A 13,406-nucleotide genomic window follows, 5' to 3' on the forward strand; every position below is an offset into this window, starting at 1 on the left:
GCCAAATTACGTGCAACTTTACAGTTATAGTCTGTTGCCTTTCCATATGTGAGAAGGCAGAAGAATAACAGCTATTCTGTATGCTTCCCATACAGCCTGATTTTCTATGTAAGGTTGGTCTGGAGCTTTGACATGCTCTGAAGGCAGGGTGCCTACATTATATTTTAGTAGGACAACATTGTCTACAGGGTACTGCCAATGGGAATTGTAGTGGTTATTTTGCAACAGTAGCAATGTCACTCCCTGGAGGTATCCCTTGCCAGTCTGCAAGTTCAGGGCCTCAGAGGGAGGAGAAGAGGAGGCAGAGGAACTGGACCCTCCCAGAACTGGGCCTAATCTACGATAGTCCAGAAGAAAACAGGAACTGGCAAGGAAAGAAGAGGAGCCTCTGAGGTAATTCATGAAACAACGTCTGTTAACAGGGGAAGTTTACATATGGATAGGAAAGAGCAGTGACCAATGTGTAGGGTGACCATATGAAAAGGAGGACGGGGCTCCTGTATCTTTAACAGTTGTGTAGAAAAGGGAATTTCAGCAAGTATGCATGCAGCACCTGGTGAAATTCCCTCTTCATCACAGCAGTGAAAGCTACAGGAGCCCTGCCCTCTTCTGTATCTGGTCAAGAGGGCAGGGCTTTAACTGTTGTGATGAAGAGAGAATTTCACCAGGTGCATACAAATGATACCTGCTGAAATTCCCCTTTCAATACAACTGTTAAAGATACAGGAGCCCTGTCCTCCTGTCAACCCTACCATTAGGTTAAAGAAAAGCAAAGAACAGGCTGAATTACTTGGCTCCTTTCAGCAAGGATGTACTGGCTCAAGGAATAGGGCTGTAATGAATTTCCCAGAAATTTCTATACATCTATTAAAAATACAGGAGCCCTGTCCTCCTTTTCATATGGTCACCCTAATAGTCACTAGTGTGGATGGAAAATAGTGGGATATGCACACCAAAAAAGGGCTATAGCCTTGCAATTTTCCTTGTAGGTTATAACAGAAGAGCAACAATTGGATAAAACTAGGAGCCATCAATCTAAAAGGACTTGGGAATATTAAAGCTAAGAAAAGCAAAGGCAACCCCCCTCCCTAAGGAACAGGGAGTGAGTTTCTGTCCAACAACAACTTATAGCATGAATGAGAGTATTATCATCAACCATTCTCCTCCATCTTACATTCTCCAGCCAACAATGTAGGCAACACCATTACCCCTCAAGATATGCAGCTGATAAACCTCACACTTCCAATGCAAGGGAGAATCCATCAGAGCTAATACAAGCCATAAGCAATCAAGCGTGAGGTCAAAGTCTCCATGTGGCATGCTTTGCCTCTTCACATGACCCTGTATCAGCACATGACCCTATATCAGCACAGGCTCGGTTTGGGTTATGCAAGTGGGCAGATCAGGTAAGTGTGGAACGCAGGGTGGGGTTGACAAACCAAAGGGCTGTCAGTGCTGTGGCTTCTTTTCTTAGGCTCCCTGTGATGGTGTCTAAAAAGGTTAATTGTATTTGTCCCAGTGGGGTGTGAGAGGAGGCAGAATTTCAGAAGGTACAGCATTTCCTCATCAGGGCTTGACAAGCTGAATGGGCCCCAGCGGTGCAGCTTTTCTGGCCAGACAGCCCACATTCCCTCCTGCCATCTAACTTTATTGTTTCTGCCTCATAGCAGCAATGCTGTGGGGGGTTGAGGGAATGAGATCCAAACACAGTGGTATACAGGCACTAAGTGCATGGGAATATCTCCATTTCAAATCTCACCTCAGCCATAAACACATTAGGTGGCCTTAGGGGAGCCATTATTCTCTCAGCTTCAGCTCCTTTCACTTGTTAGATGGAGATGATACCAGCCCACCTTACAGAAATGTTTTGCTTCGATATAACCTACTGGTTTAAACAGAGAAACATTATTTATCTTCTAGACCAGGGGTGGTGGGGGATCTGTACCGCCCTCCCCTAGATGTTGTTGAAGGACAACTCCAATAATCCTGACCATCTGCCATGATGCCTGAGGGCGATGGAAGTTGGGGTCCAGCAACCTTTGGAGGGCCACACATTCCCCATCCCTGTTCTTGTCTCTTGCAAAAGTTACTAAATAATGTGTCTTAAGTGTGCTGAACACAAAGGAAAATCAATGTGTGCAGATAGGGTTTTAAAATTGCATGCACATGTAGACTTGATGAGTGCAATTGATATCCCCAATAAAATCCAGGAATGGCAACATGATCTGAACCAATATAAACTTCTTATTAAAAATGTTATGCCCAGACAAAGGCCAGGTTGCAGCCTCTCTCTCTCTCTCTCTCTCTCTCTCTCTCTATATATATATATATATATATATATATAAAACACTTCTTTTGAAATCAATGTCTACTATTTACTTATGGATCTGCTGGTCTCTTTACTTCTTACACATTTCTTCCGAAGCATTGGGAACACATTACTAGGAAACTAGGACAGCAGTATTTGTGTTCTTATCCCCCAAAGTATTTTAGCAGGCTTCACTTCAAGCATCACTAGACAAAGCTGTAGGTTTAAACACTTTTAAATACTGTATTTCTTCGATTCTAAGACACACTTTTCCCCCATATAAAACATCTCTAAAAACAGGGTGCGTCTTAGAATCACGGGTGCGTTTATTATTTCTTAGAATCAAAGCTTTTTTTCTGTTGGTGGTACTGAAATTAGTGTGCGTCTTACAATTGATGGCATCTTAGAATCGAAGAAATACGGTACATGAATTAAACTTCAAGTCTACATTACAGATGAATGCAAATTCAAGCCTATTTTGTAGATGAAGTTTGCTGTTTGTTTGTTATTTAAGGATTTATATGCTGCCTTTCAAAACAAAAGTTTTCCCAAGGCGGCTTATGCTAAATGTGAGGTGGGGAAAACATGAAACAATTTCTAATCGGCCTGTGAAGCAACATTACAATCTGAAACTGAGAACAACAATCATTTAAAAATCACCGCATTTATCTTTAAGGTCCTTCTAAAAGCAAGCAAATTTTAAAATAAAATTATGTACAACTTGAATATGGGGGGGGGGGGAAATGGACCATAATTCATATAATTCACTAAAGCAGTGGTTCCCAATTGGGGGTCCGTGGATCCCAGGGGGTCCGCGGCACCATTCACATATTCACCATTCATTTCTGGAGTCCACTGATGATGAATTCCTACCAGAAGTAGAATATAACATCACTGAGCACCTGCATGATTAATGATTAGCTTTAGAGATTACTTCCCTGCACCTAATCCTGAAAACTCATGGAGAAGGAATCCTTTTGAATGTGGTGATGTACAACTAACAACTCTATCTACGGAAGAACAAGATGCACTTGTTGACATGACTTGGGATGGTTCATTGAAATAATTTTTCAAAGAATATAGACTGGAACAATTCTGGGTGAAGGTTTTTTCCTGATTATAAGAAGTGAGGTGAAAAAGCTTTGAAACATCTAGTTCCCTTTTGTTCCACATATCTTTGTGAAGAAACATTTTCAACATTTTGTTATATGAAGAACTAGTATAGAAATCGGCTCAATGTTGATCCAATTTGAGATTAAAAGTAGGAAATATTGAACCGGATGTGGAAGGGATTGTTCGAGACAAAAAGAGGCATGATTTCTCCCATCACATTTAGGTTTAGTAGCTGCTAGACATGTCATAATTTGTTCAATTGTAAACTAGACGTTATTAAAATTAAATTTGTCTTTATATTCCTAACTAAATCATTGTCATTTTTGCGTGGTAATCTCACAAATATCACAAATCTTATGGTCTGTTTTTTAGTATACCTAAAATCCTTTGCTTATTAGGGGCTACCGCTTATTTTCTCCAAAAAATTGCTTCGCACAGGTAACTACCACAGAGATAACAAAATTTTCAAAAGGAGGGGGTTCATGGCTTGGCATCTGAAAAACAAGAAGTCCACAGTACTTAGCTAATTGGGAGCCACTGCACTAAAGGATAAGAAAACAAAGAGGGACAGGTAATCTACTACCTTACTTGATAAGGAGGTAGATTGTCCTTGTCTTATTTGACAAGGAGCTAGTTTGTCCACATGAAAGGACAAACTACATGAATAATGGACAGGAAGGCAAATTAGGAGCTGACATCATGCAGCACAATTTAAGTTGGGAACCATCTGCCAGATAGTCTACACTGCGCTAAAGTTCAACTTAGGAACAGCCAAAGGGCATACACAGGGTTTTGGTCCACAGCTTCTCTGTTAGTAGTAGTAGTAGTAGTTTATTAATGCTTAGGCCATAGGCCATTCGCATACAGAATAAAAACACAGTATGTAGAATCAACAATATAAAAATACTACATGTAATCACAAACAGATCATACATAATAAAAGGATAAAATTCAGTACAATTAAAAGCATAATTTTTTAAAAAAAAATATGACATTAAACAAAGAGAACTAACAACCTCGCAATTTACAGCCTTATTTATTATCATACATAATAAAAGGATAAAATTCAGTACAATTAAAAGCATAATTGGAATATAAAATTTGTAGTTAAATAACAGCATCTCCAGCACAGTCAACTGCAATCTCAGTAATAAATCTTGCCCGAATTTTCATTGCTGCCAGGGCAAAAAGAGATACTTTGTGCGTTACCCTAGAGTCAATGTCAGACAGGAGATAGAAAATCTTTTCTGACGTGGTATTGAAGTGTAGTTGATATAGAATAGATTCCAAAAATTGGAATGTACTAATGTCCCATTTTAAAACAGCATCAGTAAATCATGCTAATCATTGCAGTAAAGCAGGAAGGTGGATGGATAAAGTCCTACTATCGGTTCTCAGATCTGAACAAACGAAAGCTAGAGGCAAGGGAAATAAGCTGCCCTATGTAATGCCAGAGGTCACTATGCCAATATCAATCTGCACTTTTCAATGCATAGCTTCAGCAACCAGCTTCAGTTCTTCAGTTCCTAACCTTTGTCTCTGAGATGACCTCTGATGTTGCCAAATATAGTGCTGGTTATTTAAGGACATAATGGTTCTTGTCTATGGCACCATGTCAGTAGCAAATATAAAAAGAGATCAGGACTTCCAGAGCATATGATTTTTTTAGCCACATAATTTGTTCTTTGTGCCGGAGCTTAACTCTTGAGATTTGGTTCACATGTAATGACAGCCCATGGTTTAACCATAGTTTGTTTAATTATGAATTGTTCTTACGTGCGAACTCACAACTATGGGTTAACTGTGGATTGTTAACCACAAAAAGAACCTGTGGTTTGAAGTTGGGTTGTGAAGTGTGGGTTAAGCCATGGGTTGTCATTATGTGTGAACTTGGAATCATGGGCTGTTCATATGTTGTTTTGCCAGGCTACAGAAGCAGCGGGTAAGAGCAATTAAATAAGACTCTTTACATGCCAGTGTTGCACTGCTGCAAAGACAGTTGGGATACAGAGAGGGAGTGGGCAAACGAAGAGGGAAACAAACTATCCAGGGCCTAAGAAAGTAAACTGTGTTTTGTTTGATCATCTTCTAGACACACCCTGGGGATGGCAACAAACCATGGTCTAAATAAACCATGGGTTAGTATTACGTGTGAACCAGGTCTGAATAACACAAGATAAATGTCTCTGAACATATGCAAAGGGCATTTCCTTTACCACTGATTGGAGTGATGTGGGAGCCTGCTTAAACCCCAAAGAACACATGGGAGGGGGGATTTAAAGTTGCCTTTTCAAGACAAATCAATCTGAAGATCTCCCTAAAATGAATAAGTGCAAACAATGATATTTATATATATTACACGGAAATCATCTACAATAGTACCTGTTGAGTACCTGAGTACAAAAACCTCCAGAGAGATAGCTGTCTTAGTCTGCTGCAGCAAAAACAGACTCCAGATGGCCTCTTTGAAGATGAACGCATCTGATATTTGTTGCTGTGTAAGTATTGTTCTTGACATTGTAGAACCTTTCCCCCACCATCCTTCCATTAAAGTTCTGCCTCTCATTTCTCAGTTTGAATATGGCTCTGTTGATTACTAGGAGAGGACATATAATGTAATGTGACCAGCTCAGAGATGAGTTTTTGATTTAAAGTGGTTACTTTGGGGTTTAACCAGGGCCTGAGAAAGGACTTTGCAACTGTTTTTGAGCTGATACCTTGCTCGTAAATTCACATGAGACTCCTAGCAAGAAACACCTAGTGCTTCTCGAGACCATTTCAAGATTGCCAGGGCCACCTCCCCACCAACGTCTCATTCTGTAGAAGGATCCCTCACAGCGAGGCATTTGGCCCAGACTCTCTGGAAATCTGTGCTGGCCACTGTCTCTTCTGAGCAATTGGAAGACCTCCCCAAAGCGTCTACCTGCCCAATGCTGCACTCTGAGGTCATCGAAGTGAGGCAGCTAGCACTCCAGAGAGCAACAAGCACAGCTTTCCAGAATGCTGGGCAGGGTATACAGTTCCCCTGGTAGCAGCCCAAGGCACACAGGATTTGCCACCCCCTCAGGAACTGCCACCTGAGGTGAGGGATTCCCCCTGTCTCATGGAAGGGGTGGCCCTGGCCCTGCTTAGCGCATGCTATGAAGGAAGTTATGCTTTCTGGACATTTTTTAAAATGTTCAGAAAACATAACTTCTGAAAGAAAGGCAACTATCCTCTTAATCTGAGGTGACAGCGTATTTAGAATTCTTAGAAAGCTTCTCAGTGGCTTATATTTGATACTTTCAGGATCCAACAGTGTTCCACCACTTTCTCCAAGCCAGCTTTGATGTCAAGTTCACTTAAAGCTAACTCTCTCATTTCGTCCTTGCTATTGACTTCATTTGGCAAGATGAAAGGAGAGAAAACAATTAGTTCGCTCAGAAATTCTATTAGGTGAAAGGGATGTGGCCACGCCGATCAATGCTCAGAGGGTTATGGTCCCAACTGGAAAAGGGAGATTCATCTTCTAAGATGATTAATCCCAGAAGCCTTTGCAAAGGGAGCAAAATATTGAGCCAACCTTTCACTGCATTAGAACTAAAGCATTCCATTTAATCTCCTCAGACAATGGGTTAAATGATTGGCTTAAAAACCCATCCCATCATAATAGTAGGATAGTGTGGGCATGTTTGGGAGATGAGTATTTCATTCAAACCATTAATGGAAGATTTGGTAAATCATTCCCATATCTGATGGTGTAGTGTAGGGTGACCATGTGGAAAGGAGGACAGGGCTCCTGCATCTTTAACGGTTGTGCAGAAAAGGGAATTTCAGCAGGTGTCATTTGTATGCATGCAGCACCTAGTGAAGTTCCCTCTTCACCACAACAGGTAAAGGTATAGGAGCCCTGCCCTCTTTTGTATCTGATCACCCTAGTATAGCTACTGTAGCTTCAACTGTGGCCACTCTATTGAGGAGCAGGGCTTACAGGAATGGAGTGCCTGAGTTTAACTGCATTCCTCACAGCAGATGTGTGTGTGGTGGTGGTGGGGGTATTACCCAGCAACATTATATTGGTCCTTGTTGCAATGTAAAATATTTTGGGGTGGTTTGGTCTTGAATGGGCAATTAAGACCTCTTAGCTTTTCATAAAACCTAATCCCATATTCCCTAGATCTGGTTTGTTGATATGGATCAACACATGTAGGTTCAATTTGAGGCCTCTCTTCAGCATTTTGGCTGTGGAGACTGTTATGATGAGTGCTGCAGTTCAATATTTACCACTGACCACAGATTATGTTGGTCTACAGCTATCATCCTTAGCCAGCATAGCTAATGGAGACAAATGATGGGAACTGTAGTCCAACAACATCTGGAAGGCCACACATTCCCTGCGCCTGCTCTGGGGCGTCACAGACACCATGTTGGAATGGTGTGGAGTAGCAGACCACCCCATTCATGAGCATAAAGTTCCGGAGGGGGGTGGAACTCAGGCCCCCTCAGATGTCCTGGAGGAAGGCTGAGCCCCCTCGCCTGACTGCCAGTTTCAGGTAGCACGCTCACGTTGAGGGCCCATTGGGCTCTTCTATCTCCTCTTAATTTCAGTGGCAGCAAGGAGCATTGCTAAGCAACAATCATGAAGAGCCATCCAATATCGGCATTTCTCTTCCCTTCTGAGAAACTGGGCTGGAGCGCTGATCATCTTATCACTCTATTATCTAAGAACAATGAACTTCCCGTAGGCGAGCAGACCCCTCCTAAAAGTAATCTGCAGAGTTATCTTAGTCAGGCTTTGCCAGGTCAATTCCTCCCACCCAGAATGATTCTGATGACCTAACTTGATAATGTGGAGCTTTCTTCCTCCACATTATTTATCCTTTTTCCTCCTTTATCCTCTGTTTTTTCCACGTTTGGTAGTTTGAGCCCTCAGTATAATCAGGGCAGAGGTCATTGCTAACTTTCTCATGAGAGGGACAATCTCCTGCCTTTGACAGTGGCAGTGTGGGTGGCATGGCAAAATGTGCTACCCACCCACCAGGAGCACCTCTGATTGCTGCCTTGCTCCAGGGAGGCAGCACCATAGCGAGTGCTCCGAAGGGCCCCAGTGGCTGCTCTCCCGCTGGGGCTGGCAGGGCTCTTCAGAGCTGCCACCTTTCCAGCAGCACCACTACACAGTAGGTGCTCCGGAGAGTCCCACGTGCCACTTTCCCACTCTCAGGGCCAGCTGGGCTCTGTGTAGATGCATTAGCCAGAGAAAGGGGACAGCGAGGCTATTCAGAGGGCTGGCCAGGCTCAAATGCCTGGCTCTGAGGTCTTTCCTCAGAGCCAGACATTGTCAGAAGAATGACCCAGCAGAGGGCCCATAATACAGGCAATCGTCTTAGACAGCCCTCCCATAATGCCTAGCTCTCAGGAAGGCACCGCTCAGAGCCAGGCATTTCCCAGCGTCATACACTACATTTCCATGTATGAGCAATAATTTGTGGACAAATTCTAATCGGTACAGGGGCTGCTCTTCAAAACTTCAATGGGCTGCATCATTATTATACATGCAGTATTAAAAAAACATGTACACATACCGTATCATCCATTTCTTATTCAGTGACAAGTAAAACTCCTTGAACATTAAACACAAAATCATAAATGAATCTCATTCATCCATAAAACACTTTAATAATGATCAGATACTGTGCAGGGCACAATGCCTGCACTTGTGTTCCTTACACATATTGCGGGTCAACAAGTCATAATTTACACCTGATGTCTGTTTTCAAAATGTTATATCGGCTTCTCTCCATCATTGCCTCTGAGGCAAGCTCTCTGGAGTCTAGAACTTTATTACAATATTTAAGTCTCTTTCTTCATTATAAAGTATAAAGGATTTGGGTCGCGCTCTTCATTAGGCTCTCAAGAGTTAAATGCTTTTTTTGCTTCCGGCAGACACCTGCTAGAAACTCACTTCTCTCTTTCAGCAGATCCCTTCAGGCTTGACTTTTGCCTCTTCTTCTCCCTTTGTCCAATAATGCGAAAGAGTTTCTTCTTTGCTTCCTTTTGCCTCTTAAGCTTTTCTTCCTCTTCTTTCTGTTTCCCTTTAAGATGTTCTTTAAGCTGCTGCCGGTGTTTCACCTTGGCTTTCTTCAGCTTGTAGCTGTGCACCGTCCCCAAAGCAGAGAGAAGTGCTGCAATCTGAATGAGAAAAACAACAACCATGTAACTACAAAGCTGACAAGTGACATAAGAACTGGCAAACACAAGTACGATTCCAAGGATTTCATTATAGCCAAACAGGGAAAATCTGACACTTAGATGCTACATACTGGGTTTATGTTGTAGCAATGTAAGCACAGCTGGAAATGGGACAGGGTCACAGTGCCAGTATGAAAAAAGAAATTTCCTCTTGTGCTAATACCACAACTCTTATGCCATGGAAAGCTGTTGGTTCAGTTTCTTTTATCACACCCCTTATCCCCCTTAGGTAATTGTTTTGATTAACTTGGATATCAAAACCAGTATCGCTTGATCCTTGGATCAACACACCATAAAAAGCAGGCTTGTAAGACACATGGGGGAGAATCCAACGGAAGACCTATTTAGAGTAGACCCGTTGAAATGATTGGGACTTAAGTTGGTCATGACTAACCTCAATGAGTCACAGAAAAGAAAGAACTCCTAACTTACCATTTTGATTCTTGTGCCCAAGAAAGAATTATTGCAAAACACACAAGAACATAAAGAAAACTGTGCTGGATCAGAACAAAGGCCTGTCCAGTCCAGCATTCTGCTTCCACAGTGGCCAACCAGCTACCCCAATGGAAAGTCCACAAGAAGGACATGAGCACAGTTATAACAACCTCCAACTTATATTCAGAGGCATACTGCCCCCAATACTGAAGTTAATACATACCAGTCTTGACTAATAGCCACTGATAGCCTTATCCTCCAATAATTTGTCTAATTCCCTTTCAAAGTTTTCCAGGTTCGTGGCCATCAACTTGTGGTAGCTAATTCCGTGCGAAGAGGTACTTGCTTTTATCTGTCCTAAATTCACCGGATGACCCTGCGTTCTAGTATTATGACAGCGGGAGAAAACTCTCCCCCTATCCGTTTTCTCTCCACCTTACCCAATTTTATGCACCTCTCTAACATGTTCCCCCGTACTGGCTTTTTTCCTAAGCTAAATTTCCAAACATTGTAACCCTTCCTCATAAGGGTGCTATTCCAGGCCTCTGATCATTGTGGCTGCCCTTTTCTGCACCTTTTCCAGCTCTATGATAATATCCTTTTGGGGGTGCAGTGACCAGAACTGTGCACTGTATGCCAAACAGGGTTGCACTGTAGATTTGTACACAGGCATTATAGTCTTAGTAGTTTTATTTCTGATCTCTTTCCTAGTGATCTCCAACATGCCTTTTTTACAGCAGCAGCACACAGCCTCGAAGATTTCATTCAGCTACACAGCACAACCCCAAGATCCCTTTCTTGTTCAGTCACTGCTGGCTCAGATCCCATCAGCATATACATTTTTAAAAAATTGCCCCACTATGCATCACTTTACATTTTCCTGACAAATGTTCAATGGAAGCAATTACCTTCTTTTCGTGAGGCTCCCTGATAACAGCTGGTCTCCACTTGTCCTTTGTGACTTTTGCTTTTCTTTCTTGAATCTTAGGCTTGTTCTTAAACGGCAAGGCCTTCTGCAATGCTTTTGGAATGTGCAGTTTATTGAAATGTTTCTTCTCCCGCACAATGAGCTAGAAAGAGTGAATATAAATTGAGTAGTGGTATTCCTTTTGTTTTTATGTGAATAGTACTTTCTATTCACCCATTACATTTTGCACCGTAATAAAGATTAGGAAGGCACTGATCATAAATATTTGGAATCCATTCATGATACATATTCGGAAAACATTCACAGCTACTTCTCACAATCAAAAGGTACTTTCAAAATTCCTGCCCTTGTGGGAGGAATGCACACTGCAGCTTCTCCCCGCAACATCTGGGTGATGCTGATATGGGGAAGAAGTCTTGCCCTGTTAGCCCAGCAGTTCAGGAAGGAACTGCGCTGCAGTTGCGCTTACAACATAAACGTAATGTGACAAAGGGCCCTCATTAACAGACTTCATCCATCATTTGACAGATGTCAGAACTGAAATGCACAGACAGACTCTTATTCTATATACTGCTAAACTGCAGGGTGGACAACTTGTGACCCCTCCAGATGGGCCTATAACTCCCATCAGCCTTCAGCATTGGCTATGCTACCAAGCGCTGTTGGGAATCTTAGGCCGAAAAAGGTGGAGAGCCAACATTTTGCCCGCTCCTGTGCCAACGAATGCAGCACTTCTGGCAAGCTGGGCAAAGACAGGATTGTAAGCTGAAAGTTGGACTACATTACACACATGCAAGTTTCTCCATAAACGGTATTCCTGCGTGCTTAAAATACCTATTCTGCAAATACAGAACCAAACTTCTATAATAGGAATAAATTACACTACCAGGGAAAGATGCCCACGATAGGGTTTCTCTTGAGAAGGGGAGCAGAGCTTGCCATTTTAATCACCTTTTTGTGAAAGAGCAAGAAAATGAAAGAGGCGGGAATCAGGAAAAAAAAGGGGTGGGGATGAGTGTAAAAGTTCAGGGAGACCATGAAGTGGCTAAAATTGTGCTAAATGAAGTCTCATCCCCAGGGTGGCTTTGTACATCCGTAGCGCAATGTATCTCTCAGGCTCTGTTAAACAATCAACATGGTGGGAGTTGTTTTTAAAGTAAATAAGTCAAGATTCTGCTCAAGTTGGAATTCTCCAGGAGCTGGAATTGCATAGTCACAGCCCTGCAGTTGTTCTGAGCGCCTCCCCTTTCACTGATGTGGAGGACCACCGAAATACAGATCTGTTACACATATTTGACATTAAAAGAGCACATGCGCATTCCACATACAGCCCTACCTTATACAGTGAGTCCTTGTTTTGTTTCAGCCTGATGCCCTTCTCGTGCCTTAACTGGCCTGTTGTTCTCATTCCTGCCCAGGAGTCTTTTTCACCCACAGGCTTGAGCAAAGATGTCACTGGATTATAGAAAGCTGGGGTAGATACAGGATACCAAGTCCGCATGAAGACAATATCTTAAAAAAAATGGAAGAAAATGGTTACACAGGCTTTTAAGTTATTTCCCTCTTCATCATTTAAACCAGCCTTTCTCAACCTGGGGCGCTCCAGATGTGTTGGACTACAACTCCCAGAATGCCCCAGCCAGCTGGCTGGGGCATTCTGGGAGATACAGTCCAACACATCTGGAGCGCCCCAGGTTGAGAACCACTGATTTAAACAGTGGGTAAATTGGTGTTGTACTGGATGGCACAGTCTTTTCACAATGTAGTTTTATTTTTATTTTAATGATGCTTTTTAGTTTTTAAATGTTTTATTACATGTGAGCCTCTTTGGAATGGTGTCGCCCTGAAATGGGGCACAGAAATGTCTGAAATAAAATAAGCAGAGCTGTGCAGTCAGTGGGTGAATTTCACTTCCTAGATGAACCTGCGTAGATCTCAAGTGTAGATCTCCCCCTAGAGAGGAGAATCCCACATGGTGCAGCGGACTGTAGGCTTTTAAACTGCAGGTGGAAGAATGGCATGTTTGAAGGATCTCCTCTGTGAAAAGCTCCGTAAGTTAAGAAAACTTCATGCAGCAAGAAGAAACGGTCTCGCTTAGCTCTCTCGCTGCTATGGTCCTTTTTTTTACTTGAACAGGGTTTTTCACGAGGAGCATTCAAGGATGTGACGCCTCACCTGCAGTAAAAAGTAGCACAACCTGTTCTGTCACCTCATTCTACTGAATGAATGGATCAGGCTTTACTGTCAAAATGTAACACACAAATGCAACCAGTGCCACTCTAGCCGTGTACATAAGCTGAACACTCCAGTTACCACCCACAGGAACATCTGAACCTAACTCAGAATAAAGATGACCACAATCTGGAGCAAATGTGAAAAATGGTCTTACAAAAT

The 13,406-nt window shown here is 42.4% G+C and overlaps 1 protein-coding gene across 1 annotated transcript in view; it reads right to left on the bottom strand.

Moving 5' to 3' along the window:
- Positions 1 to 9,056: 9,056 nt before the first annotated feature.
- The window catches only part of BMS1 (BMS1 ribosome biogenesis factor), a 43,898-nt gene continuing 39,548 nt past the window's right edge, over positions 9,057 to 13,406 (bottom strand). The window contains exons 21-23 of the mRNA XM_063133161.1: positions 12,349 to 12,524; positions 10,993 to 11,154; positions 9,057 to 9,589 (exon numbers count right to left, since the gene is read on the bottom strand). Of these exons, the coding sequence (XP_062989231.1) occupies positions 9,359 to 9,589; positions 10,993 to 11,154; positions 12,349 to 12,524 (569 nt within the window). The 3' untranslated portion in view covers positions 9,057 to 9,358. The remainder of the gene's footprint in view (positions 9,590 to 10,992; positions 11,155 to 12,348; positions 12,525 to 13,406) is intronic.

The sequence above is a fragment of the Elgaria multicarinata genome, chromosome 8, assembly GCF_023053635.1.
Source record: "Elgaria multicarinata webbii isolate HBS135686 ecotype San Diego chromosome 8, rElgMul1.1.pri, whole genome shotgun sequence".
NCBI classification, from domain to species: domain Eukaryota; kingdom Metazoa; phylum Chordata; class Lepidosauria; order Squamata; family Anguidae; genus Elgaria; species Elgaria multicarinata.